We start from the raw sequence: 25,012 nt of genomic DNA, 5'->3' as shown, positions 1-25,012 counted from the left end.
GAATCATGAAAATAATGGCCCTCTGTGTGCTGAATAGAGAAAGATAGATGCACGGATTCTCCCCTGACTTAGCCTAGAGGAGTGACCTCAGCTAAAATATGTCTTCCTATTAATAACATATGCAAAACAAATTAAAATTAAAAAAAGTAATCTGAAGATAGATTAAAATCAGCTGGTGGGGCTGTGGAGGGAAACTATCTAGCTTGTTCAATTTTTATTTATTTCCTTGAACAAGGAGTGAACTTTGAAATTAATTTGAAGCGGTTAATATTAAGAGAAAAGTTTTATATAAGCTTTCTGAAAATGAATTTGAATACTTTATATATTTCAAAATCTGATTTTGAATGTGTTGTAAACAGCCTTTGTGTTTTACAGTTCTGTTTATCCTTTTTGTTTCAGTAGTTACAAAATCCATCTTCAAACTTATACTTACTCAACTCTAAAAGGGCAACTATTCAGGACTCCAGGGGCTGATGTGTAGCCTGGTGATGTTATTACATACTAATGACATCTGAACAGTATTGAAATAATTACTGTGACTACCTAATGAAATCTCTTCATCTGATTTTCTGGTTAGAGAAACTGGCTTAGACGCACAAACACAAATAATACATCTGCTATCTAAGCTTTACTGGGTCCTGCCAAACTAGAAGAAGATGGCCACTACAACTTAGTTGCCAGTATTGTTTTTCTTGGGAGGGAGAAGCAACCTTTCTACCATCTTTGTGAGTATTTCTGTGGAAGAGGTTACAGCAGGCCTATTCTTCATCCTCTTCCAGTTGAGACTATGATCACCAAGAAATTACCTTCTTTCCTCATGTGATCAATCAAGTTCTGGGGTCTTCTCCTCCTTTCTTCAGTCTTTTTCTCCTTCCTTCAGTCTTTTCCTAAAGAGAAAGACATTGTACTGGGTTTCCTCCCCCTTGTAAAAGAAAATAATACTTTTTCATGAATGGTTGTGGTACTAAACTTAGTATTTATAAACTGTTTTACAAAGCCTCAGTAAAAGGTAATGCATACATGCTAGGGTTTGAAAGAATAAGGATAGTATATAACTTCACATTTTTTCTGCAACTTCTGTATATTTACAGTAAGTTTTTTTTGGTGCCATTTAGTATTTATTTATTTATTTTTAGCATTTTTCTATGTTGACTGAGTATGAACATGATTTTAAAATGGGGCTGTGGTTGTGTTATGAAACTGTCATCTGCTTCAGATCTCAAAGTATGGTATTATTACAGGAAGTACAAACACAGGCAGCATCAGAAAAGCATTTTGTGTGCCTCATTAGTCAGAAATGTCTGCCAAAACCTTGCCCTCTTGTGCTAATAGCTGACTTTTCCTGCTGCTGGCCTCCTAAGTCGCTAGCATTCAGGGCTGGAGTTGCCACTGTAGATGTGTTTTTTGCTGGCGCCAGCCTACTGCTTACTACCACATTGGACTTCAGTTTGTTTCTATTGGATTCAAGAGATGCTATGGAAGCTCTCCAGTGGCTAATTTAACACCTTTAAACTTGTAGCGTTGTTGAGCAAAGCTGTATAATACAAGGAGAATATATTTTTTTGAGTTTATGTATATATGTGTGTGTATTTTTATATTCTAAAGTTGAAATCAGATTCCAAATGCTGTGCACTCTTTATTAAATGTGTTCTTTTCCATCAGTGCTATTATAGAATTCATATGAATGCTGTACATTTAAGATCATACCTGAACTGAATAATACTTGATTTGAAAACAGCCAATTCAGGAAAAAAAAGCAGGTTAGCCATATTGAAGGTGTGATGTCTATAAATGTGGTTATGCTCCAAATGGGCTATTCATGTGTTCTTCTAAAAGACTGGTACGTTACGCCTGTGTAATCTTCACTTGTTTGCAGTTAATAAACATATATGTGTATGTGATTTAATCAGTACCTCAACGGATAATATATGAATCAATATATCAACTGCAGACTTTTTTAAAGTATAGTGAAGCAAAAATAGAGGCAGTTCATTGGAAATGATTACATTTTATGCAAAGGAAGAAGAAAAATTGTTAAATTGTATTCTAGCTATGTATCCAGAAAGTGAACACTTGGCCTCACTTGCTCAGCAAGCAACATCTAAAATAAGAGTGTTGTGTTATATTATAGTCGCAATATTGAGTCATCGGTTAGAGCATCAGTAGTTAAAATTGTCTCGGTTTTCCTCCCAAGAAAGGAGAGGTCTGACTGATGTATGATGTTGGTTTGGTTTATGGCATTATATTTTTAGCTTTCATTTAGTTTTACCTCCATGTTTTTAATAGAAACCAAATGAATTTAGGCTGTGAGTGAATTTTGTCTTAACAGAGAATTCCATTGATACAGAGTTTAAGATCTATCGTCACAGAGTTTGGTAGAAAAGAGCAGCTCCCAAATATGTCCAATGAGAGAGATGCATGCATATATCTGTGTGTGTATATGAACATACATAGAAAAACCAGAAAATACATCAAAATTCTATATATATAAACAGAATGTAAGAATAAAGTCTTGTATTTGGGATTATTTTGAACCATTATAACTGAAAGTTTATGTGCTTTGTGCGTAAGTCTCATTGGTTGATAGAGCCCAGGTGCAAATAAAATCTTCTCCATCAGGAGCTGTAATTTTCTGTTATTTTATACTACAACAGAGAAGGGTCCGTATGCAGCTGGTTTTTGTCTCTTATGTCTCCGTCTTTTCTCCTTTTTGTTCAATCTCAACCGCTAAGTAAGTATTAGGAAAAAGTGAAACTACTGATTACGAAAATAAGAAGAATTTTAAACAGCAAAAGAAAACTTCTGTTACAAAGCAGCTTCTTCACACACCTGACCAAAGTCTTAAAATCATAGAAAGCAGATGTTAAATCATAAACAAAATACGGTTTTTACTCTTCCTTCTTTACATTACAATTACCATTTAAACTTTCGTTCAACAACTTGCAATGTCAGACTTCCAATCCTTGATACAGTGACCCCTAATAAAACTTTGTGCTGATCAGTAGAGGAGCTGAGAGAATGCAGTTGCTTAACTATTTCTATGAATTTGTGAATTAACAGCCACTATATCTGCCTACTCGCTCAGAACAACTTTTCATTTAATGACACTTTCAGTCTGACAGTCAAAATTCTGCTGGTTTATCTCTTTGTCTCTGACCAGATCAGTGAGGCTGTCACTGCTTCGAAATGTCATCTCTCGTCATGCTTCTGTCCTGGAGGATTTAAGTTGTGCTTTGGAGTGCTGGGGGAGAATTTGTTAGTGAGAAGTGGTGGGTAGTTCCTGTTGGTATAGTCCTTTTCTGCTTTTGGTAATTGTTTTTTACAATGCATTGAAAATATATTGTGCTTTTACCCTTTAAAATATGAGTAGAAATTTTTTCTCATTATAAATATTAAATTTGTAGTTGATTATTTTAACTGTGAAAAGCTGATTAGCTCTCTTGCCACCAAGTTGTTTGGTTGACATGTCAAATTTCATTCTTTCTTTAAGAGAGAAGGCAACATCTTTGCTTTAGAGAATGTCCATGTAAAATGTGTTTTGGAAAAATGAAGAGTTTTATCAGAAATTAGATTTGGCTTGACTTCAGTTCTCCTATCCAAAACTGATGCAGTAATGATGAATACGAACGTCAGAATATATTTATGCCACCCTAAAACAAGGGTAGTTACTATATTTACCAAGTATGTTACTGATAATATGCATAATACAGATTTTAGTATGATTCTATGCGTTAAGTAGCTGCAGATATTGTTGTTGGTGCCTGAGTATGTAACAGCTACAGCTTTTTTGATTGCATGCTCATTTAAAGCTTGTACCCGCATGTCTTAGGATTTTGCTAACGGTCAGGGTAAGCAGTGGCCGGGAGTTTGGGTATTCCCTTACCTTGTGTTGTGCGCCTTGCCTGACACACCTGGTCTGGTCCCAGAGGTGTGGAAGGCCAGACAGTTCCTGAACCAACACTTTTGCATTTAAATGGCCACCAGAGGTTGCTGCAGAACGGCGGACGCAGCTGGGGAGAGGTTTTGAATTCAAAGCTGGATCCTGAACTTAGCAACAAATTGCACAGTTCAGGTTCTGACGTGATTATATTCCTTTCAAACAGAGTTGAAGCAGAGGTTAACCCTGACTTCTTGTATGTATGTGGTGGGTTGATCTTGGCTGGATGCCAGGTGCCCACCAAGCTACTCTATTGCTCCCCTCCTCAGCGGGGGCGGGAGAAAACAAGATGGAAAAAAACTCGTGGGTCAAGGTAAAGGCAGTTTAATAAAGCAAAAGGAAAGGCTGTGCCCGGAAGCAAAGGAAAACAAAAGATTTATTCTCTGCTTCCCATCAGCAGGCGATGTGCAGCCACTTTCTGGGAAGTGGGGCATCAGAATGTGTAGCAGTTGCTCCGGAAGACAAACATTGTAATAATGAACGCCCCCCACCCCTTCTCTTAGCTTTTATTGCTGAGCAGACATAAAATGGTATGGAATATCCCTTTGGTCAGTTTGGGTCAGCTGTTCTGGCTGTGTCCCCTCCCAAGATCTTGCCCACCCCAGCCTACTGGTGAGGGGGGAATGGTGGAGTGATAGCCCTGATGCTGTGTAGCACTGCTCAGCAGTAGCCGAAACACTGGTGTGTTATCAACACTTCTCTAGCTACCAATACAAAGCACAGCACTATGAGGGCTGCTATGGGGAAAATTAACTCCATCTCAGCCAGACCCAATGCAATATGTTTATTTCATTATACAGAAATGTACTTCTCTGTGTGCCAGTATAATTGTGAGGACCAAAATGCATTGGTTCAGCATCCCGGTTTCTGTAACTTTGTATGAAGGAGGTTCTTGCAGTGAAAGTTCATTTTTCTAGAGTGTGCTTGGACAGCACTTGAAACTTTGCTGTGGTAAAAATGTAAAAACATTTTTTAGGAATTTTAAAAAATCAAATGCTGTTCTTGATTATGTATTACTCATGTTTAAATTTTTGATCAGCTCAATAAACGTGTGCATTATGGGAAAAATTAGCTTCATCATTATACACATGTAACAATTCTTAAATGGTTCAGTATGCGTTAGAAACAAGAAAATTAAATCAAGAAGTAAACCCAAAACCTATGGGGAAAAAAAAATCACCTGAAAGAACATACTCGAGGGGATAAATGGTAGGAATTGTGTGGCATATTTGTAATAACATAACATCACACATAAATATATGCTATTTCAGTCTTTTCAGAAAGTATGCTGTGGCAAAAGTACACCAGACTTTCTGATGCATAGTATGGACCACTTTCATTGTTTGTTTAGAATGTAATAGTACTTTATGCACCTTTATTTTTTAACTTAATGTCTGTTTCTGTAAGTCTGTAAACCTGTCTGTGTGTGAGTTAAAATTACATTTTTGTGTCTAGGACTTGCATGCTCAATTATGCTAAGTGAATTTCTGTGTTTGGAAAGCAATAGGAAAATGCACTTTCTGATTAAGCACAGTTTCCATATACTCCCTCACAAGAATGAAAGCTATAATTTTTCTAAATATCAGTTACAGCTAATAAGTTACTCTGTGTGTGTGTGTGTGTGTAAAACAAGTAGGATAGTGTGTAAAGAATTCAGCAGCAGTCTGTTAAAGCTATGATTCTACACTAAGCGAAGATACACATGCTTTATGCAGATCAAGTCAAAGAAATGCTCATAAAACCTTTAATGCCGCATCATTGTTTACGATCCATATGCAAAAAAAAAAAAAAGGGAAGAAAATATTTAAAGCATATTTTATCCAAGAAGTTAGATGGAAAGAGTTCAGATGGAGCTTTAGAAAACCAAGAAGTGAGAAGTAATTTCTCTATAACTAAAATTTAGCTACTTAGGTCATCCTGGGGCTTAGAAGCTAGTGCCTGGTTGCATTTGGAGAGAGACTGTTCCTTTCTTTGTGTTATGCTCTGCTACCCATACTACAGGGCTGCAAACCAGTAAGTCTGCTAACATTCAGCATACAAAGAACGTCACAGAAGAAGCAGTGTCCATGTGAAACTTGTTAATGTGTAGTTTCTGGGGATGGAAAATCTATAGAAAGGTGTTAGGAACAGGACCACTTTTCTCATTCCTTCTTAAGATATAACAATGGGATTTGGAAAATTGGAATAATTCCTTGGATAGATAACTATTTATAGGAAGTTTACTCTGAATTGCAGTTTATGAGTTTTAAAGAGTTGGGCTGGAGCTCAGGGACATCTTGTTCAAGGGCAAGAGAGCTTAGTCCTGTCTTCAGCACTCACATAGGAAACACTTGTATTCTGGTTCCCAGATATGGCAGTAATGGGAAGGAGAGGCATATATTTGTTTAGAAGTTTTTTATTTGAAAGTCAAATGTCTTCCTCCAAAAATTTGAGGGCAAGAATCACTAGTACCTTATTTTCAGTAAAATAGAATACACAATTTTTGTGGTTTCATATATCATATAAAAGACCGCTTTGTCTCCAGGAGAGCTCTTCAAAACCTAAGCTACACACTTAGCAAAAAGAAGTCCCAGTATCTGTGTTCGTGGGCTGTTAACTTAGTGTTTCTAAAGACATGGCAAAGGTTTCCTATCAAATCTCTCAAAATAGAATTAGATATCTCCAGAAAGAGTTCTATGGATGTGTAACAGTTGTTCAGGGTGTCACCAGACAGGTAATAATCCCAGTAATTCATCTCTGTTTCACATTAAAAAAAAATGTATTTCTAAATAACCTAAAATAAAGGAGAGAAAAATCGGAAGTTTTGGTATATAATATAAACCAGATATAAAGATACATAAAATGATATATGTATGTACATGTATATTTCACATTTTAAATCTTTTACACAGAAATGTGTAGAAGCTGTGCCGCTGGCTGGGACAAGGACAGCAGAGCATACATACAACTGCATTTCATATACTGAAATATATAGAATTTTCTAAGTTGTGTGCATTCCTGAGTTACATGCTTCTCTTTCAGCTAGCTAATTAACAGCCACTTTTGTCTATATTTAAGGTAATAGTAGCGAAGCTTCCGTTAGCTGAAGGTATGAGCCCTTTTAGCAGTTATTCAGCTGAGAAATCAGTAAATGTTTTTCTTAGCTGTTGCTTTATCCTTCAAATCGAATCTTAGTGATGGACTAAAGGGCTTCCAGCAAAGAAACTCAGCATGTTGAAAAAACTGCATAATACAGATGAATGTGTACACTCTGTGCTTTGGTATCTAGGAGAACCACTACAAACCCTGTTATAGGGAAAGATTAAGCCTAATTATCTGCAAAGGAGCATGGCCTCAAGTCTAGGTAGAGAGTACCAAGTAGTCAGGCCAGGCTGGACTAGAACAAGCAGCAGAAGTTGATCTTTGAAGAGGAAATTGAGATAATTTTCCTATTTTGAAGTAGAAGATGAGTGCTTGAATGAAAATGTTCTCGGAAGAATGTATGTCTTCATGTAGTGGTCCGTATTTCGATGCTTTATTTTATTTCCCTTGCCCACAGGAAATCCATCTTGCTTTTCTGAAATGGCTTGAGGGAAATGTGGATGCTGAAGGATTAAGAGCATCCAGCAAGGTGTCTCTTAAATTTGTTTCATCCTGTGAATCAAAAATGGAGATAACTCCATCTCTCATGCAAGTCATCACTGAGATGGGAAGCTTCTCATCAGAACATTTCAGCCTGAAGACATATCAACAGAATCTTCAAACAAAGAAGCTTGGAAAGATTATTCTTTTTACTGAAGTTACCACAACAACAATGAATCTTCTAGATGGGTAAGATAGTGTTCTAGACCATACTGAATAAGCTTTCTGATCTGGAATTCACAATTATAGTAACACACAATGTTTAGAAAGAAACTTTTTTCTCTTTGGTTTATTTGTTGCCTACAAGCTAGCCAAATTAAAAAAAAAGCTGATTATCTTCTAGATAGGACACAAAGTAGAGATCTTTGTGTTCACAGAATATTAATTGATAATGTATAAAATACTAAGCCATAAAGGTTGGGGAAATCTGAGTGTGACAACTTTTTACTTGGCAGTGGAGTTTAATTGTTATTCCTCTTGCAAAGCATGAACATTACCAGAGGAAAGTTTAAGGTATTAAATATGTGTATTTAGGAGATTATATGCATTTTCTAGTACAAGTTATTTTCTAAGCTAGTTATTTGACAAAAGTGGTACCAAGTAGACTGTGGCCTTAATTTTAACATTACTGTTTTCTCTCATTCCTTTTACTGAATATTTCACTAAAATGCTCTTTAGTGGTTTGTTGGGTTTTTTTAAACATCAGTTGGGGTTATGCTAGACATTCTTTCATCATCGCATAGATGACCCTTGTGAATGAGTTGTGGGATACCTTTGAGAAGGTAGTTCATTAGAGTTTTGAATGGGATTAAGCGATATGAAAATCACAGTTACTAAATCTTAGGTTGGAGTCTATGTACAAGGACTATACTGTTATGTTTCATGAAATAGTCTGGTGGAAAAAACTGTCTTTGGGAAGTTGTTGCTCTTCAGGACAGATTTTTCTATGTGTGTTTCTACCTGCAGCTATAACTTTTCTTGACAGCTACTTTTGAGTATCAGTGTTAATTTATCTGCAGAAATTGCAGTTGAATTTTAAGGTTGAAAATAACCTCAGGAAGTTTGTTCTGGATTTTTTTAAATCAATATCATCAGTTAAATAATCTTGAATGTTATTGGAACTGATTAGTTAACCAGCAATAACAGCTTTAGTTCTCAGCTAGAGAGCCTAAATTGTGAGACCAGTATAAGTTACAGAATGCCTTCTTGCAGGTAATAAAGGTGATTTGTTTTAGAATATATGCACACAAAATCTGTGAAGGGGGATGCATTATAAAAGTATTAAAGTAAATCAGTTTGTAGTCTTACAGTTGACATTGTGATAGAATTTACAAATTATAATTTGTGCTAAAATATTGCAATTTAGAGACAGTTGGAATCAAATACAAATTTCTTTTAATTCCAAACTATTATCCGTGTGTGCATATGTACTCATGTGCACACACATTAAAAAACACGTTGCTATCTAATTTTGCCACTCCCCTTCCTCCAGATCTACATCCTCGTCCTGCAACTGATTTTGCAATGGCTTTTGGACATAGACAGACATGCTAGTTCAGTAAGGGGCCACAAAGAAAAGAGTTATATTATAGAAGAATTTGTAGCATTTGCTTCTTAATTTTTAGTATTTACAGCATGTTCAGCCCACTGGATTGAAAGCAGAAGTATTGTGAAGAAACTGACAAAGTGATAATTTAATAGGTCAAAACCTTTCTTCTCTGACAGTTGTTTTTGGTGGTGGTTCTTGGTAACATTATTCACACATCTGAGTAAGATGAAGTATATAATTCAGAGTTCTGTGAATTTATTTAGATATCACAAGCTGAATGGAATCGTGTCTGGCCACTTTATATATGATTATATTATCAAGAAAGGCAAGAGAGCTAAGAGAAGTGGTCTTGGTTTTTCAGTGACTGTGGAACCTTTACTCTCTTATCTTTAAAGTGCTATACCAGCAGAGTGGTCAGCACTCAGGTTGCTTTTTTACATTAAGTAGCCCAAACGTAATGAAGTGTCTACAGGTGTAGGTCTTCAGGATTTTCCCCGTCGTGATACAGCTGAAGTAGTCGGTTTTCAGGTAAGATGCAAACTAGAAGTCCTGGCTCTAAGTAGCTTATACTGGGAAGATGATCCTAGTAAGATTATAATTTGAACAACTAAATTTATCTTATAGAAAGACCTTTGTTTTAATAAATTAAAATCTTTGTCAAGTATTATGGTTGGTGTTATTGTAAATACTTTGTCATGGATAATAAAATAATGTAGTCCGTGTGATTTGAATTCAGCAAAGTACATTGAGACTTCACAGATGATAACATTTCATAAATCACTAGAAATTGATGCAAATACCCATTAAGTAATTTTTATTGAAGAAAAAGGTTTTCAAGGTACTTCCAAATGAACCAATATAAATTTCTTAGGATATGTGTATGACAATTTTTTCTAATTACCGATTCTGAATGACAGGAAAACATATCTCAGGAAAAAAGAATTTCTTTGCTTGAACAAAAAATAGGTACCTATTGATATATTCGTGATTCCCAGAAAAAAAGTGTGATATCATGTTTATGTAATCACATATTGCAATAAGCGCATTTTACATGATAGAATCTCCTAGGTCTCTCAAATTTTACCAAGTTTGTGGTGATTGAATATATGATACAGACACCTCAAGAACTTAATTAGTGTGATCAGTAGTAAATTTAGTTAGTAAATTATAAATAAATTTAGCATTTAACTTTCATGACTTTAGATTTTCTTATACCTTTCCCACCAACTGGGTATCAAACTTCTGTCTCTCTTCCTTTCCACTTCCCCAAACCTTCATACCCCCAAAAAATTAAGACATGGAAGGAGAAAGTGGGCTGGAACTAATTTAATGGCTGAGCGACCTCACAGTAGAGAAACAGCCGGAGCCTAATAGGGGTCTTTGTCTGCATTTCCACCCTGGCTGGTAACGTGCCAGTCAAAAGTCAAGCAAGAGAAACAGGTGGAAACTATTAGACCTGTCATAAAGTTTGAAAAATTGATTCTGGAGGCTAAGTGAATAGATTGAACTTGACAGTGTTGTCCCAAAGATTCTAAGGGAAAATTCTGTAGTTTAATTTGGGATCCCTTGATTGTTCATTAGCTCTCCAGATGGCAGGTCTTGGCGGTTTGCGTATTAACATACACACTGTATTATCAGTGGTGTACATTTATGTGTCCTAAGGTAACAAATGAAGTGTGAATTCACCTGTAGGTATGTAAAATTAAATGGCATTAGTTTAATTCTAAAATAAAGATTTGTTTAAATGTCATATACTTTTAAATTATCAATATTGCTTTTATATTTCCATGTTAAAAGCCTTATTTGAATCATCTGAGACTATTTTTAAAAGCATTTCCATTTATATTTCTTAAACTAAAATTTAAAATCCTTACCAAAGATTAGAAGCTGCCTTGTTTTTTCTCTAGAAGGAAATTCCTTCTGTAAGTTTCATTTCAGAAACCTTGTCCTCAAAGGTATTTATCCTAATGCCACCTGAACAGGCTAACCTTGCCAGAAGTAGTTCCACTTTCTCAGTCTCCTCTCCTCAGAGCATGCCTGGGATTACATCGTTTAAGATGAAAACATTATTTTTGAGGATGCATATGGTACAGTGATACAAGTGTTACATTGTAGAGATATACTTATTAGACTCAGAAGACTTGAGAGTGATAAAGAAAATTTCTAGCACACTCTGGCTGGAACGGTTTCACAAGCATTTCATTAAAAAATAAATTAGTTAGATATACATTTCAATTTTATTCTTTACTGGCACCTTATATCCTGTTCTAATGTTTTAGTTGGCAGAAGATTTGATTTATATGTGATTAAGCCAGCATGTGATATATTCTATATGAAATGCCATTGTGGATCCCTTTTCCCCAATATTTAAGAAGCACAAAGTGCCGTTGTTAGGAAGCATTTGGCACAAAATGGTGAATTTTACTGGAAATAAAATGTGGGATGAAGTTGCTTTTGTAATTGCTGAATGGGATATTTAAATAAAATGTCAGGTTAGAATAAACAATTTTCAGTTAAAAGCTTTGGAAGAAGAAAATCCTTTACAGTGTTGGTGCCCTTTTAGTTTTTCTTTATGCTTTTCTAGATTCATATTTTTGAATTTTTAAAAATTGTACTACAACTCTAATTTTGGAAAGTGACCATTAGGACTCATTTTATTTTAAAACTCTTGTTTCAGCTGTATTCAGATATGCGTGCTGCTAATGCAGGTATGAGTTAGTGAAAAGTAAGAGTAGTGTATAGTTGAAGGAGATTGGAATGGCACTTCAGAGGCACAAGCAAACAAGTTGAGATTGACAAACTATTTTGTACTTCGTGATTTTATTTTTTCCAAATCCTTGTGATGTTTTACTCTATGTAAATGCAGTGGCCTCGCGTTTAGTCATTCCATGCACCTTGGTGATCTCCCTTATTCTCTTTTTAAATCATATTTTCTAAAAACAAATTAAAATCAGATAAGTTGTGGGGAATGGGTTGAAATGTGGTGTGAAGATAGAAACTTGTTATTAACGTAAGCTTTGCAAAATATGCCATACAGTCACTGTGCTTGTTTTCATTCCATCATTACACGTACCTGTTTAAAGCCTCGCCTCTCAGATACTTGCCTCAGAATTCCACTAGGACTGTAACTGCAAGCCAGAATTATTCTTCTTACAACTATTGACTCAGCTTGATCGATCATTTTCTTAAAAGCTATGAAAATTGTTTACTACTTCTAATATTATTTTAGCTAGCCATGTTTCATAATCTAGGCTCAGGTGGGTGGAGGAAGCCGTTTTGCTGTAATAGTCAAAACCAACTGCAAGCTGCGTCACTAGCCTTGTGGTTTCCTCTCTTGAAGATGTTGGAGGTGGTTGGAGTACAAAGTCTTCAAAGAGTAACCTTTCTCTTTTGGCATGGTGAGACTATCCTAGTACATTAATAGTCTGCTATAAATAAATGTTTTATCACCAACATTAACAGTTTGTAAAAATTAACCCCCTACACCCTTCTCCCTCAAGAATGCATGTTGGAGAGCTGGAAAATACCATGGTGGGCAAGAAGGATGCCTTTGTCTCAGGAAATAGGCATTGCTGTTGAATGTTTAAAAAAATGTGTGCTGATAAATTGGTCAGTTGCATTTAAATGCTGTATGCATTTTATACATAATCCTTTCTACAGATACATAACCAAAAATATGTTATCAGTTTGGATAACAAGTACTTCTTTGTGCAGAGAGCTCTCACAATAGTTCATATTGCTTTTAAAAGCTTAGATCCCTTGGTTTTGTTTGTCTGTTAAACTGTAGTGTGGGACAGGAATGCTTTGCTTGATAAATGTCTCCTAAAAACTAAAGTTAGATACTAGTGGCAATAGACCTGCTCTTTAAGGCATTTTATGTTTCTAATCTACATCCCTCTCATTTAACTTAGCCTTGATGTAGTACTGTCTTCCTTTGTTCTTTACATCATTGGGGGTACTAACTTTTAAACTTCCCTTTTTTTTTTTTTATTTATAGGTTGAAGGGCTTTTTATTCTCAAATAAAGAAAGTTAGTGCACTGGAATAGCTGCTTCCGTGCTTGTTTTCCTCAAGGGTTTTTTTTATGTTCAATATTTTGTGCCTTCATTTGGTGATAAAGTTTAGCTCAAATAACAGCATATGTTTGTTTCCCTTAAATCAAATCAAATTAATTTCAACAGTAATTTTTGCTAATTTAGTTTTAGATGTATAATATTTCATACTTTATTCTTCTGTTCACTTATTGGTACTGTTTTGCATCATCCAGTGTTAGAGAAATCTGTCCTTCAGCTTGATAGCAGAAGATCGAGCAGGAATTTTTGTAATACAGCCAAGAGTCTGTTCCCTTTCTCGCCTGTAGAAAGGGAGGAATTCGGAAGTTTTTGGCACTGATTTGGTTCTATGCCATTCCCAGACTCTTCTCTGCAATACCATTTTTCATTACATGCTTGCTGAAAGATTTCTGTATCAGGATTTGTCATCTCCTTTGCGTCAATTTTCCGTGCCTTTCTTTCCACCTGTTGTGAACAGTTCTTGAGGGCGCTAAACAATTAGGTCCCTATTTTCCTGTCACGCACCTTGTGTGTCTGATTTTTCATGGAATTGAAGGCAAAATATGTTCTTCTCTACTTTTTTGTTATGTAAAATCAGTAGATTTTCTTCCTGTTAGTGAAGTGGGCCCCCCACTTGCACGGTTTCTGTCAGTGCAGGGGGAGGTTTGGCATTCCCAGAGGGGGTTGAGTCATAAAAAAAAGATACCCGTTTTGCAGAGCAATTAACCCACGTTGAACTCTTATAGTATATTGTATTACCCTGCTGCTGGAAGTTCCTGAACAATTTGCATTGTCGTATAAATACACATGTAGTCTTGGAGCACTCATCATTCGTTAAATATGAGAGGAAGCCCCGTAAGACTGCACAGTTAAAATGAGAGCTAAAGGATGGAAATGGAAGGGTTTCAGTAACATTTTACTGTTTTGTTTTACACGGTGCTGTTTTCATGCACACATTTTAAAACAGACTTTCGGTATTAAGATGAAAAAATTGAACTCTAAAGTTATAAATCATCACTTTTGAAGCAGAGGATTAACTTGAAAGTATATATGTAATAGAATACATCATATCGCAATTTTATATATATAATATAATGTTATATATATTTATAATATTAATTACAACATATTACATGTATATTATTGCTAATCGTTTGCTAACTCCATGACCGTCAATTCTGCCTTTGAATTTTAACTTCTACTTAGTAACATTAAATGTTGCTTAAGCTTAAACTACCCAGAAGCACTTACAGATTAATGTTTGCACCTCATTGAGAAAGATGTTTTCATGCTTTTTCATTCATTGTTCTGTAGCATATTTTTAAGTATAACTGTGTCAGTTCTGTAGTGTCAGTGCAAACACGTATCAGGTAGGGCTATCCTTGTGTTCATCAAACAGGTTTCTGTGCACTGGGAAGCCTGCCACATTAATGCCACCGGTCCGAGGTCAGATCAGAATATAACCTCTAATGAAGTCGTGTGCTTAAGGTAATAAGTTGAAAAATTCAAAGACAGGCATAAGTTAGTCTAGGACATGACCCATTGACTTAAAAAGGGGAGGGTAAGGTACAGCAAGACTAGATATGTTGATAATGTGGTCATATGAAACAACCTCCCCGCCTCCCTAATTAACCTTATTGAGTAGCTTGGGGCTTGGACAAGTCATGGATCTGCATTTCTCCCCCATACTTTTTTATTGTAATTGTTAGAATCATCAGACTAGTAAAAGAATAAGATGTTGCATTCAAAGAAAACAAAATAGCAGTTGGGTATCTAAGTGACTTAATAATGTGTTTGATTAACGGTCTGCCCACATTATGTGTGGCTGAGGAAGCCCCAGTTTCGGACTAGTAAAGAATCCACTTGGCTGGGCACAGCACATGTTTCTTACACTTGACCTTTGAAGATGTGCTGGAGATATTCAACACATGCAAGTTCCAAATAGACTCCCTATTTTTTCAGAGAATGGGAATTCTAGAGAAGTGGAGCCCACTATGTGTTGCTTTGGCAACTCCTGTGGCCATTGCACTTGTTTTAAGTGATGGCGTACGGCCTACCTCAGCCTTGGAATTACATCTACAGAGTAATTTTTGTCTGATAGTTTCAGGAAGCTGATACGAAGAATCACTGTTGTCAGCCATGGAGACAAACATGCTGCGTGCTAGGTTTTGACTTTAACTACTTTTATTTGTAACTACAATAAAGATCTGAATGCTGAACTACAGCTAAGTGCAGTTGCACAAAGTCTGAATTATTCTCTGGAGATGCCAGTTTCTCATTCTGACTACACAGGGAGAAGAGCATAATCAGATATCTTAGAAACTGAAAGGTAGATTATGGCTTTTGGTTTTCATTTTGCACATCTCCATCTCTTTGCCCTTGTTAGAAAAAAAGAAGAAAAAGGGGTTGGATTTACAACAGTATGGGAGCTAAGGTAGGAGCTAAGAAACTTGCAGCATGGCTGTTTAGGGAAGTTTAGACAGCACCTCTTCTCTGTTGTTAAGAATAAATACACTGATTTGTGTTTGTTCTTATGCTGCCAGTCAGAAGATAGTGATTTAATTTCAGAATAATTCCCTAATCATTTCCATGGCCATAAACTTTCAAAGCTTCTGTGATTTCTACCTTAAGCATTTAACTAAGAAAATCCCACAGAATCTGAATTCTTTACCTAAATCCCACTGGCCTAATTTATTTTCACTTATACTCCTAGTTAAAATATTTTAAGAATCTGTTTGTATTCAAACGAAGGCTTGCATTTATCACACCTCATATCATTTAGGCTAAAATGTCATGGCCTGTAGAATGGTGTGTAAAAAAAAGTGAGGTTCCCCCACTGCAGTTTTGTGATCCCCAGGATTGCTATAAAATGCTGTACCTCATGTTGCTTTCAAAAGAATTTACTGGCATTGTTCTTGTTGCTTGACTGTTAAACGTGGATGAACTTCCAAATGTTTTTTGTAAACTTGAACTGACACTATTTTTACTGATGATATTATCTTACACAAAAAACCCAAAAGTATTTTAAAGGATTCTTTCCAAACACAAAGCTTTTATGGCATATTACATTAAGTGTTTGCAGAATACAACTATAAACTGTCCTATAGACATTTTTCATTTGATCTATGTTTGAATGGATCATCAGTTTGCCCATTCACAGAGGAGGATGAAAAGGCACACTGAAGAGAAAACAAGAGGAGAAAAAAAAGCAGGGAGATGGAGGCTGAGACATAGGAAAGAGGAAATAAAAATACAGTATTCAAGGGAAACAAATCTTATCTGTATTTACTGAATATTTCTTTAGCAAATATGTTAAGCTTAATGTAAAATAAGTGGGATGTAAGAAGATTGCAGTGTTAATTGGGGAAAAATCTACATGTTGTCAGAGTGCTTAGCAAACCAATTACTGATCAAAAGCCCAATACTCCCTTGCTCAAATGGCAAATTGTCTACTGAAAGATAATTTACATAGCGTTTGGGTTTGATTTCTTCTGAAGTCATAAAGGCTAGTAATAACTCCACTTAAGCATGTGGTGGTTCCGTTTCTAATTTTTCTTGCTTGAAAATTGGGGAGTATGAGGAAAGCGGAGCATTTTATTTTGTTGAGGCTAAATAGTAATTTTGCTTACAGCTGTAACTGAATTTGCAAATTATGATGTCCTGCTTTGCTTGTTTATTTTTAGTCATCCGTTCAGTCTTTCCTACCATCATAATAATTTTTGAATACCTAATCAGAATCCCACAAATTGCTTATATTTCATGCTTTTAAAAATGTGGCTTACAACATACTACGTTGTACTTTTTGGATATTGTGTAATTCATTAAATTGCATGTTACATGACAGTAGAAAAGCTTCAGAATTCATTCCACCTGACTGTAATGCTTTCCATCCGTTAATTTACTATCTTTATTCAAAACCTTGGATAGGCAGTTAAAATTTCAAAATGGAATTTCATTCACCCATTTCTAAGCCCCTAAAACTTACTGGTAGACTTAGGTGGGCTGTGGGCTTAGTGGAAGAGAACAACGTATTTTTATACTGCGGCATCATCTTTCAGCTAAAATATTTCACCCATATAATCAGTTGCTTTGTTTAAATGTAAGACTTGATTTTCTCATATGTCTTGAAGGAGAAACTAATTTGGTCTTGCAAACTAGTTGCTACAGAACCAGCTTCCTTTTAAGGATGTGTGTTGCACAATATGACTGTTGCAGTGAAACTGAGATGTATGAACACTGGAGGAATAACATGCAGATAATGCTTTAGTGGCTAAAAATAATATTTCACTCTTCACTGGAGTAAACCAGGACTTGATGCCCTGAGAACAAATAGTTGTTTAATATACTGGTGTAAATGCAGGTGTCATCAGGGGTATCAAACAGGCTTACAAACCATTTTAGAACTGTTTATTACTGGCATTGGATATAATTCTCTGACGAAGTTCTGATCTTGTACTAAAAAACATTTTCTTTCCATGTTGAATATAGATGGTCATCCCAGCCCTAGGAGAAATTTTTTTTTTTTTTAATTTTCTTAGGTTTTTTTTTAACCTTTTTCCTCCAATAAGCTCTGTTTGTGCTACTGGCTTCTGAAACAGAAATTTTGTCAAGATCATATGTTTATGAAGTAATATAGAAGAAAGCTTATATGACCTCAATAAGCCATCTGTCAGGCTTCCCTGAAAGAAGAAAATAGTTTAAAATACTGTCCACAGATGCAGAAAAAAAGAATGTTATTTTACAGCTTTTAACTTTCAAGACTGGAAATTAGATAAAGAGTTCTCACTCAAGTCTTGATTTATTAAGGAAAGATAACGTGTATACTTTGTATGGAGTATGGTACCAGGTGTGAGATATAAAAGAAATTGCTGGTGGCCACCTGCTTTAATGCACATTTAAAATCTTGTGTGGTAGTTGATGTCATGTAGAATTCATGTGATAGAGAATCATTTTAAGTTAGTAGACCATGTCAGGTTACAAAGGATTGATGCTTGTGGAATGTTTAATATTTTTCATCACAATTTATCTGTCTGTTTGAAAAAAGAAAAGTGAAATAATCACTTTCTACCAAGGTTTTTGAAAAGCAGCTGTGAGTGGCTTGGATATTTCTTGTGGTAGCCAGGCAAATTTTTAACGGGAAGGTGTTGGAAAGTCAGTAGAGCACTGTGACTCCAGTTTATTTGCCTGTCTTCTGTCTTAGCATCAGCATTCTGCTGCCATAGACTTGTTACGTTTACGTGGTTTTCTTTGAACCTAAGTGCAGATTTCTTCTTCTGGGGCATGTTTTCTGTATCAGAATACAGACAACATGCTGACAGAAAAAATAGATGGGAGATGCCCTTGTGCACCAGCGTGCTATTAAGCCTCAAGTAGGAAAGAATCCTTATCCCAAGAGGCTTCTTGCTTTTAAAAAGTAATGGCGATTAAAGATTCTTGACGTTGCCAGTTGAAAAGTCTGCTGCATGGAAACATTCAGCCTAGAAAACTACATTCAGGCACAGAGTACCACCTTTGCAGTACATTTAACTGACTATGCTAATCTTGTCCCTAGGAATTGAAGTTTGATTAACTCAGATTTCCACAGAGGTAGAAATTGATTACAGAATATATTGTCATAGGTATTTCACTGCGTGCCATGTTCTTAAGGGTTTTTTTTACCCTTCTGACAAAGCAAGATGAGGAATAATTTTGCTTAACAGCCAAACGTGGCCTCCACAGCACCATAGATAGTATTATAAAATGGTCTTAATTTGATCTAGTAATTTATCTAAGCAGTTATAAGTCTAGGTATACAAAACATGAAAATCTTCTAGGCAAATTTATTCTATTTCTTGATCTCTGTTATAGACAAGTATTGCAAATTCATGCTTATCTTTTAGGGACAATAAAAAGAAGATTTCTGCTTATATTATGTTTATTTCTATTCCCAGTATTTTCCTCGCACATTTCCAGTATTTTGCTGCTGTCAGTAACTTTTATTTCCTTATTTTTTAGTTTTTGGTTTGATTTCATGTTTGAGATGGATAAGATATAACTTACTGTTACTACAATTTAATTAATTAGTACCAATTATTAAAATCAGAAATTGCAGAACTTGTGTCTTTTTTTAAAATGTAAATTCATGTTAAAATAATTCTGATAGTTGCTGACTGATAAGTTAAAAACCAAAAAATTAGGAGAAGTCAATCTTATTGCAGTTAGGAACTCAGATCTTGACCTGGTATGTGCTGGGAAAAAACTTGTTTTGGTAAACTGTTGAATTTATCTTTTCCTATACTTTGTCTTAAAACTCTTCATTGGTCCGCTTTAAATCCTGCAGTTGCAAACATGGTTTGGAACAAGTAAGTTGTAATGACTAAATACTTTTAAAAAGAGTGAGTAATATTCTAAATCTCCCCTTTTTATGAAAGTGTCAGCTGACTTGAAATGTGTAAATTACACATATTTCTTATGTGTGTCATCAGGAATTTGCACGCTGCGTTGTCTACCTTCTCTGTTATTTTTCATCTGTTCTTCCTAAAACCAGATATTTTTTACACTAGAGATTGGTTTTCACAGGATGACTAAACAGTAGTATCAAGTATGAAATTCAGCACAACTTCAGCCTTCTCTAACTAACAACATAAATAGTTCAAAAAAGGTAAAACCAAAAGGAAAGAATGAACTCTTAAAATTGAACTGTTTTCAACTATGGGTTGCAGAAATAGCACGGGTTTTTTTTTCAGAGTGTTTTATGCAGAATTAGGAGTAGACAAGAAGAGATAGACATAAATATATTTTTGGGACATCTGCAAGAATAGGTGTAACATGTTGTATACTTAATGCTAATTGATATTATTCCACAAGGCTCACCAGAAAATTCAACCCAGAATTCTGTGGAAACCAGCTATTAAAGGGAACAGAGAAACCATTCACTCTGAAGATTTTTTGGATACAAGACAGTGAGATTTTTGGGAGGAGGGTGGAAGGAAAAGGGAAGAATATGTAAACTTGGAGTAAAATTGAAGATTTCTTTTTTATGAAGTCCAGGTCGATCAATAAAAAGGTCCTGTTACATGTTGCCTATAACATAATTCAGTCTGGGAGAATGTCTGCTGGTCACCATTAGCTCCTTGCAGAAGGTATGTTACTGTTCCAGACTCTTCTGATTTTTATTTTAACATGGCATGGGTGTAGAAAGTATGGTAGGCAGTTTTGGGAATGCAGATAATTGGAACATTAGGATTCTACCTGATCTGTTTTTCATCTAATGTACTGTTTGGAGGCTTCAGCATTCAGTGGTCATCAGAGCAGATAACATTTAGTCATTGTCAAATTATATTTCATTAGTAACTAGGGAACAACTGGACAGAAACTGTAGCCCTTTACCTGTGAGGAAGGAATGAATATTCTCCAGTTGGCTGAAGCTGTAATACAGGGTGTTCATGACAACAGAATTATATTGGTTTAGAGGGAAAATGGTAATTTGCTATGAGGCATTAGCTTAATAAACTGGTGTGCCAACAGCAGAGGTTAAGAAGGGTGAAAACGTTCTATTTTGATGTTTTGCCAAGTTAAGCAGTGAAATATTGTGAACATGAACCAAATGAAATGGAATGCTTTCTACTTGGATTTGAAACCAAAAATCTCGGTGAGTGAGTGATAATTCCTAAGTGGTAGAGTGTAACAGTAGATAAGTAGATAAGTACCCTTCCTTCTCTGCTTCCTCTCCCACTGAGGAAAAATTGCTGAGCAAAAATCCGAAGTGCTGAGGTGTTTATTTTAACACTGGGAAACACTTATCACTTCAAATATTTGCCTGCTTGTATATCATATCTATTATACCAGATGTGCCACATACAAATTAGACATGGCTCATAAAGCATGGTAACCCTAGATTTTTCAAGATTTTGGATGTAAATTTTCCTTTTATTTAACTGTTCACTAACTCGTGTCAGGGAGGCTCTCTAGTGATGGAGGACTATAGCTTTTTAATGAAAATCCTCAGCAGAATTCTTCCCGCACTTTAAACACACACTTTATTCAGTTCTTTAAAAAAAAAAAAATCTTTAGATGGTGTTAAAAAAAGAAATGTAGAAATGGAGTTGCATTTACTGGATCTGGAACCAGGCTCTTTTAATTACTTGGCTAGATCTGGAGCTGCATTTATCTAGTACCTAGCAATGCCTTCTTGGAAGTAGGGAAGGTTTTTTTTACAGTCATGGTAACTATACAAAAAAAGCCTAAGATAAATTCAGATTACAAAATACTAGATGAGAGATGAATAAAATATAAAAAATAACACCAAGAGTCAAACTATGCTATAATTTCCTTTTCACTTTTCCTCCTACTGTGAGATAATTCAGATGAACATTCTATGCATGTGTTTATCTTGTACTCTGTATCCAATGGATGCTGGCATAGGAGACTTCACATATTAATTTGGTTAAAGAGAAAGTTGTTGTGTTTTGGGTTTGGTTTTCTTTTTTTTACTTTTTTTTTTTTTTTTTTTTTTTTTTCCCCCTTCACAACAGTGCTCCAGGCACCCTACTCTGGACTTCACAGAAGAGATGTCAGGCAGCTTTGCAGGCTAGCCTGCTGGGACTGCTCGCCCGTTCTAGCTGGCTGTGGAGCCACCTGGCAGTCACATCCAGTACAATGCTAGGTAACATGAACGAACTGCTCTTCAGTAAACTAGGGTGTTTTGTTCCTGTATTTAACAGAATCGTCAAACACCAAATTCCAAAAAATGGTGTTGTGTATGTCTTTACAAGCTTCAACCACCTAACTGGTAAAAAAGCTAAATTGCGAAGGTTATGTATTACAAACTGTCCTTTAATTTTTTAAAAAAACTCACAGACTTTGATTGTTTTGTTTTCAATCTGTCACATACTTCAATATTTCTGAAGGTCTTTTTTTATTGTGTGATATTAATATCATCAAGGGAACGAGCTGTAAGGCAGAAGTATTTGCCTAGTCTGTGTTTTCAGTTTTATGTGTTCTAGTAAATCTGAGGTGCTTCGTTCTGGTTTTCAGGTTTCAAAATACACTAACCATCTCTCCATCTTATGCAGTGGCTCATACCCACCTCATTACAGGAAGGGTAGGAATATGATCCCTAGATGTGGTTTTTCCTAAGTAGGTGATTATTGGTGTGTATGCCATTTGTGCATAGATTTCTGCACTGGACCATGTTACATAGTGTATTAGGTCTTCCTAGCATTAGTTACATTTAGATGTAGGGTTTTTTCGGTGTGAACACATTCTGGAGGGTGGTTTTGAAACACTGATATTCGTGTTACTGGGTTATGTGTGGTGTCTGCGTTATTTGCCAGTAATCTGGGTTGGATTTGGTTTCAGAAAATGTGAGCTGGTTTTATGTCCACTCTGATTTTACCTACGTCTGTTTTAAAGCACCAGCTGTATGGCAGATGCTCACATTAAGGTTTTGTGTTTCAAGCAGAATCAAGAAATTCTCAGGATACCTTATTTGCTTCTACTACAGATATTTCTCCTTCAGATTCAGCCAATCCATAATCATGAGTGTATAACTGTTCCAGTCTTTTATCAAAACCTACTGACTAGAACCTGTTTCCCTCCTTAAATTTCTCCTCTTCTCTGTACTGCTTCTCTTCTGCCAGACCATAATTGGTGAGTATGATCTACAGTGGAAAAGAAATTCTCTTCTGCTTGTTCATCTCTATCAATTCAAAATTTTGTCACTACCCGCAAGAAATGATGATATGTTTATGTTTTGTTTTGCTCTTCACTATATTCATGTCCTCAGCTCTTTTGATCGTTCAGGAGTCCAGTCTGTTTGTCAGTCTTATGCAGCTTGTATAAGTAAATGGCAGAAGTGGTCTGATCCTCTAACAACAGAGGCCCTTATCCTGTTCTTCTTGCAGAGCAACTTCTTTTTTTGGTGACTGTCATCAATCTAGTTGGCTTTGCATTTTTTTGTTTGTTTCTGAAATGAGAATCCCCTTGCCTTGCCCCTTTGTTTTCTGCCGCATCTAAATGCATATCATAATTTAAAGATGCCTTTTTAAGGTGGTACAACAGTTCTGCGTGGAAGTGGACTCATAAATCAAGGCCAGAAATAGTACTGGCCATAACGTACTTGGTATAATATTTTCTCTGCAGTATTCCTGCTGCTGCTTCAATGCTGACTTGCTTGTGTTTTTACTTGCATGTTGAATCACGTAACGTTTTGTTGAGACTGTGTGTGGTTTTAGGGATACTTACAAAGTAGAACTTGGTACAGGAGTGGGGCTTAATTTTACCTGTCATATTTGTGCCATTTTGCAACTTTGTTTTTTTCTTTAAATCTACAGTTGTTTTCAGCAGGCTCTAAATATGCAAGTTGAGACTCAAGCTCTAACTGAAAGTATAATTTGACCTTCCCTAATGTGAGAATTTAACAGTCCTGCTTGGGTTTTCTTGAATAATTCTTTCTTCTCCATGTGCTTCATAATTTTGCTTCCAGAAAAAAAAGCACTAGCCCTCTAAATATATTTATTTTCATTTGTAGCTATTATATTTTTAACAAATACACCTGGTAGAAGAGTTTAGGTTTAGAATGTACACTTGAGTATATGAAATGTCTTTGCAGTTGTGAGCTTTAACCATGTAAGCATGTGAAGACTTCTGAAAAGAAGCAAGTATCTACTTCTGGTCTTTTATATGACAAAATTTAATCTTGTTAAGTGGTTTCATGATGTTTTGAGACATCCCTTTCACACATTTATGTGAATAAGTTGACAAAAAATTTGTACTCTGATTTCTTTATGCTTGGGACTTGAGCAGGTTTAGTCCTGTTCTGGAAATGAGCTAGAATACTTTTCAAGGGTCTTCCCCAGCCCTTTTTAACATGTGACTGTTAGGCTGTGTGTTTTCAGGGACAAATTACAACTTTCCAGTTGGATTATAACACATTTAAGAAGAATAAAATGTAATTTGTTCCTCATCCTTTAGTTCTCATAACTCCATGCATCTTTGGTTCACAAGGTTTATGATAGGCTAAAATTGAAAAATTTTTGTGGGAGCTCTTTCTTGTTGTGTTGACAGAACATAATTCAGAGAATTACTAAAATAACATTTTATTTCAACACTTAGGAGGATTTGAGTTGTTAAGTTTAATTTTCAAAATTAGCTAGAAAAATAGCTAAAATGAAATTTGCTTCTCAGATTCTAAGTGATATCAGATGAGTTGCCTTCTCTATGGGAGATTTTATAGCTGTATGTGTATTATAGGATGTTGAATAAAAGTTGCAAAATAAGCCTGAGCATAAATGTTTGTGGAGAAAAAAGTAATTTCTTGCATAGTATCATATCACAGAGATGAAAAGGTAGAAAGCCTAAGGTACACCCTTTTATATTTGAATGTAATGGTTAGCAGGCATCTTTTAAAATTGTATTTATGTTGTTATGCTGCACTTGTTGAATTGGAATGCTGTAAGTAACAGATGCGGTCCCTATGGAAACCAAAAGTTTATGTGAATGTGAAGGGAAGAGCTCTGCAGAGGATGGTGAAAAATGGGTTATATTGAGTTTTTCTTAATAGGACACAGTATGATATGTGCTTTCTAGACCTACAATACTGTGGGTTGTACAAAATAGCACAGAGAGGATGTAAAACATGATTTTTGATTTGTAACATAGGAGATCTCTGATTAGTTGCACTTAAGTGACTACAAAAGGATAACGGCACTATTGATATAAATGAAATATTTGTGTCATGCACAACAGAAGCATGAGCAAGAAGAAAGCCTTGGAAGCTCAGCTGGGAATACAAATTGCACCCTTTGACCCACTTCCCACCCAATTAAAGTGGGTTTTCTGGTAACAAGTTCCAATTTAATTCCGCAGCGGTGTC

General features: G+C 35.6%; 1 protein-coding gene across 1 annotated transcript in view; it reads left to right on the top strand.

Annotated features, from left to right (window-relative positions):
• The window catches only part of HLCS (holocarboxylase synthetase), a 122,366-nt gene that overhangs the window by 36,765 nt on the left and 60,589 nt on the right, over positions 1-25,012 (top strand). Inside the window, exon 6 of the mRNA XM_075710853.1 lies at positions 7,476-7,747. Within this exon, the coding sequence (XP_075566968.1) occupies positions 7,476-7,747 (272 nt within the window). The remainder of the gene's footprint in view (positions 1-7,475; positions 7,748-25,012) is intronic.

Source organism: Pelecanus crispus, chromosome 1, assembly GCF_030463565.1.
Source record: "Pelecanus crispus isolate bPelCri1 chromosome 1, bPelCri1.pri, whole genome shotgun sequence".
Lineage (NCBI taxonomy): Eukaryota > Metazoa > Chordata > Aves > Pelecaniformes > Pelecanidae > Pelecanus > Pelecanus crispus.
This window is presented reverse-complemented; position numbering and strand designations above follow the sequence as displayed.